This window comes from Sinocyclocheilus anshuiensis, unplaced genomic scaffold, assembly GCF_001515605.1.
Source record: "Sinocyclocheilus anshuiensis isolate Anshui unplaced genomic scaffold, SAMN03320099.WGS_v1.1 scaffold369, whole genome shotgun sequence".
Lineage (NCBI taxonomy): Eukaryota > Metazoa > Chordata > Actinopteri > Cypriniformes > Cyprinidae > Sinocyclocheilus > Sinocyclocheilus anshuiensis.
The window spans coordinates 765,612-770,191 of record NW_015540935.1 but is presented as its reverse complement, the minus strand read 5'-3'; the positions used below and the strand labels follow the sequence as shown (position 1 = coordinate 770,191).

The 4,580-nt window shown below is 42.1% G+C and overlaps 1 protein-coding gene across 1 annotated transcript in view; it reads right to left on the bottom strand.

The window, feature by feature from the left end:
• LOC107689541 (palmitoyltransferase ZDHHC18-like) overlaps positions 1 to 4,014 on the bottom strand; it is a 33,933-nt gene extending 29,919 nt beyond the window's left edge. Inside the window, exons 1-2 of the mRNA XM_016487560.1 lie at positions 3,570 to 4,014; positions 1,749 to 1,909 (exon numbers count right to left, since the gene is read on the bottom strand). Coding sequence (XP_016343046.1) covers positions 1,749 to 1,909; positions 3,570 to 3,808 — 400 coding nt within the window. The 5' untranslated portion in view covers positions 3,809 to 4,014. The remainder of the gene's footprint in view (positions 1 to 1,748; positions 1,910 to 3,569) is intronic.
• Between the last annotated feature and the right edge of the window lie 566 nt (positions 4,015 to 4,580).

The window sequence follows — 4,580 nt, the reverse complement described above, 5'->3', positions numbered from 1 at the left end:
GAGATCGGCCTTTTTAGAGACCGCCGATCAATCATCCCAACGTGATTATCAGCCGATCAATCGGAGCACCCCTACTGATTACGCAGATTATGTTCATGCGCGGCGCTTTCTCCCCCAAACATAAACAACGCTGATTATGTCCATTACGCTCTTGAGTACTCTCTAAAATGGTGGAAGACGTAACTCGGGGGAGAAGAATTATTGAAAAAAAAAAATTTTTTTTTTCTTTGCGCTCAAAAAGTATTCTCAATAAATTGTTATTTTTGTTTTCTTTGCGCACAAAAAGTATTCTCGTAGCTTTGCAAAACTGAAGTTGAGCCACTGATGTCACATGGACTGTTTTACCGATGTCCTTACACGTTTCTGGACCTGGGAACATTACAGTTGCGTTGCTGTCTATGCAGGGTCTGAGCATTTTGGGGTGAACTAACCCTTTAAAGCCACTTACAACAGAGGAACAAAACAATTCGTCAAAGAACCAACAATATTCATAGCACACAATGCCAGGTTTATACCTGAAATAACCCCCATATAGCATAAATGAATCACCTCGTAGCAGATCTATACAGGTGGAGCTGGGGAAGGTGGAGGGTTTCTGAAGCAAGCTGCAAGCTGAAGCAAGCACCAGTCATATTTTTGAATGTTGAGCAGCTAGCTCATTGGCTACCGATACAGGAGAGAACCAATCAGCTGTGCCATGTGATAATGATGTCATTAGGTCAGATTGAGTTAGACCTATCGGACTGCGCCATCTAGAGTTTCATGCCAGAACTCTGTATTTAACATTTTAAGGCAGCACGAATACTTTTTGTACATTGTAGTTTAACAACTTAATTTAATTAATAAGAATTGTTTTCCATTTCAGTTTTTAAGTTGTAAATTTGGAATAATGTGATTTTCTCTTTCCTTTCTGCAATAGCCTGTAAAGCACGTATACAGTCTTTATCTATATCTGTATGCATGAATATGGAGGACCTTATATATTCGCCAAAATGTAGCAGCAACAGAGCACACTGCACTGAGCCCTCTATCCCATAATGCAATGCCCTAGACTTGACCTTACATATCCAGAGTGACGAATGAACCAGAAGCAACATCAGACGACTCATTCTTAGCTCATTATATAATCAGCTATCAAAAGACATTTTGGCCAATCTTAGATTAAAAATGCAAAGTAATCCAATTTATCTCGGTAGATGACAACTGAAATAGTATGCAGTATACAGCATATACACTCCTTCCCTGGGGAAGTCGTGGCCTAATGGTTAGAGAGTCGGACTCGTAACCCAAAGGCTGCGGGTTCGAGTCTCGTACCGGCAGGGATTGTAGGTGGGGGGAGTGAATGTACAGGTGCCCTTGAGGAAGTCACCGAACCCCCAACTGCTCCCCGGGCGCCGCAGCAAAAAAATGGCTGCCCACTGCTCCGGGTGTGTGTTCACAGTGTGTGTGTGTTCACTGCTGTGTGTGTGCACTAAGGATGGGTTAAATGCAGAGCACTAATTCCAAGTATGGGTCACCATTTTTGGTTCCCTTAAAGAACCTTTCAGTGAAACATTTTTCTTAGTGTGAAGAACATTCTAATAATCTAAATATAAAGAACCTTTTGTGGAATGAAAAGGTTCCATGGATGTTCAAAGTTCTTCGTGCAACCATAGATGCCAATAAAGAACCTTTATTTTTAAGAGTGTACAGTGCATTACGCAGTGAGCAGTGCACTATTTATCTGGACGAGATGTGTGCTCCCTCACCGATCTGTTTCTCAATGTCTGCGGCCTCCTCTGGTGTGGCCCGGGGCAGAATCCCCGGATCCGTGAAGCTGGTCTGGAGGAGAGAGATGATCACAAACACAAACAGGACCCCTCCGATGGCCGGGATGCAGCTGGTGAGGTGCTTCACCAGGAACGGGCAGCTGGAACCACACAACGCCTCAATTAGGAAAACATTGATTGTGGAACAAGAAGGCTTTAAAATACTGCGCTGCTCCATTAAACGGTTCCATTCCCTGCAGCTCTGCAGATTCTGATGTCTAACGCTAAACAAACGCCCTATAAAGAGAATCCGCACAAGAACTGATTGCTAATGCAATAATATAAAGATTTGAACTCTAGAATCAAACTCAATCTCTATTTAATGTGTGGCATCCACAGGGAAAAGCTTTAAAATGAGGGGTATGATTAACACCAAAATTAAGAGCCACTTTTAAGTAACCATACATCATTAATTAAGTCCTTAAAAGTGGCTTCAGTACAAATAATGTCCTGAGAGAGACACTACATTTCACATGCAGATTCATACTACAATCTCAATTACTGCATGAATTAGAAGAGGGAGACACATTTTGCTCCAGTGAATATTTCTCAAGAGTTCATTCTCAGTATTAATCTTGCCTACGGAATATTTCCAGTTAGTTATTATTATAAATGAAACAATTGCAGACAGGCTAACGAGCTCTTATAACACAGACATAAGCTATTTTGGGAGACTATATTGCTATGGAAGCATGCGGTCACATGAAGGGGGTAAGTTGTCACAATGGAAACCTACTGTTTATCTTGCAGTTGCAGTTCAACATTATCTTCATTATGTAGTTTATGCTTGACTTAAAAAAAATGAAAATTTCTATTTCCATTTCTTTCTTCTGTGAACACAAAACAAGATTTCTTGAAGAATGTTGGTAACCAGTGCTGGGTAGTTACCGATCACATGTAATCTGGGTTACATAATCAAGACAGTAGTCAATGGCTGAAATTAGATTATATTACATAACATACTCGTATTTACATGATAACATATTCACACATGGCAATAAATTATTCAAAATAATTCGAATATTCAAATAATTCAAATTCAATAAATGATTGCATCTTTCAAATTTTAAAAAGTCAAAGGTAATCTAATAGTAATCATAAATTACTATCTTATAGGCATTACGTGTGCTGGGTAGTTACCGATCACATGTAATCTGGGTTACATAATCAAGACAGTAGTCAATGGCTGAAATTAGATTATATTACATAACATACTCGTATTTACATGATAACATATTCACACATGGCAATAAATTATTCAAAATAATTCGAATATTCAAATAATTCAAAATTCAATAAATGATTGCATCTTTCAAATTTTAAAAAGTCAAAGGTAATCTAATAGTAATCATAAAGTACTATCTTATAGGCATTACGTTACAACTGTGTCATGCAATTTGTAATCAGTAAGTAACCTTCCCAGCACGGTTGGCAACCAAACAGATTTTGACAGACAGACAAATCTTTGTTACACACACGAAAGTCATGCAGTTTCATAACGACATGAGGATGAACAAATTATGACAATTTTCTCGAGTGCGAGAACTGTCCTTTTAATATGTCAGCTAGCTTTAATTAACAAACACGTCCCAATTCAAGGGCATTTGGAAGCAGGTGTGCAATTAGTCGTGCACGGGGATTTTATTTATTTTTACTTATAACCTGAGATGCACCCGTCTTTCCTAGGCCTACACTGTGGCGTGCCTCATGCTTTCCGACAGCACTTCTTGCTTAGATGCTCTCTAAGCCCCGCGGACTTACTCGAATATGAAGAAGAGTCCGCTGGTGAGCAGGATGAGTCCCAGTGTGAGCGGCAGCACGCCGCTCTGACGCGCCGCGATCATGCGACCGTCACAGCAGAAGCGGTTCTTCCCGGGAAACACCTCCCATCTCCTCCGGGCTCGTCTGGGCTTGTGCTCGGGAAGAGGTCGCGGTGGAGGCGTCGGGGTAGGAGTCACGAGTGCCTGAGGGTCTATTTGCTGATACTCGTGGTTTTTCATCCTTCACGGCTGAGAAATCAAGCCGCTCCGCGCTCGGTGTCCATCAAACATCAGCTGCTGCGCGGATGGACGGATGGCTGTCGCGCGACAGTGTCATTCCACAAGCGCGCGCCGACCGCGTCCCGCTTTATTAGCAAGCCGGTCGCAATCCATTCGGCGCACGACGAGACGAGACGGATTTACCAGCATGTGACGTAACGCGATGTGCGGCGGCGACGTCACTAATGCGTGCTCGCTACATGTTTCAATAAAGCCGCGGCTTGGTGGAATAACGCAAACGCGCGCTTCTCCCGTTCCGCTTTCTCTCGCTGCTGAATGATGGACGCCCGAATGAGCGTCAGCATTTACACGTAGGGCACAATGAGTGATAATCTGCCGCACATATTCACAGGCACACCGCCGCGCAGATGATGGCTGGCACAAAGGATGTGACGCTTCAGTTCTCGGATGCGCTTCATTCAGTCGCTCGTGTCGCTATCTTCTGAAAGCTCGTGTCGCTATCTTCTGAAAGCTCGTGTCGATGGCGTTCAGTGTTTCATTCTGTGAGAACAACACTAGCTGTGAGTCTGTGACGGGATGTCTGTCTGTCTGTCTGTCTGTCTGTCTGTCTATCTATCATCTATCTATATATATATATGACTATCTATCTATCTATTTATCTATCTGACTATCTATCTATATATATCTATCTATTTATCTATCTGTCTATCTGTGTATCTATCTATCTGTCTATCTATCTATCTATCTGTCTGTCTATCTGTCTGTGTATCTA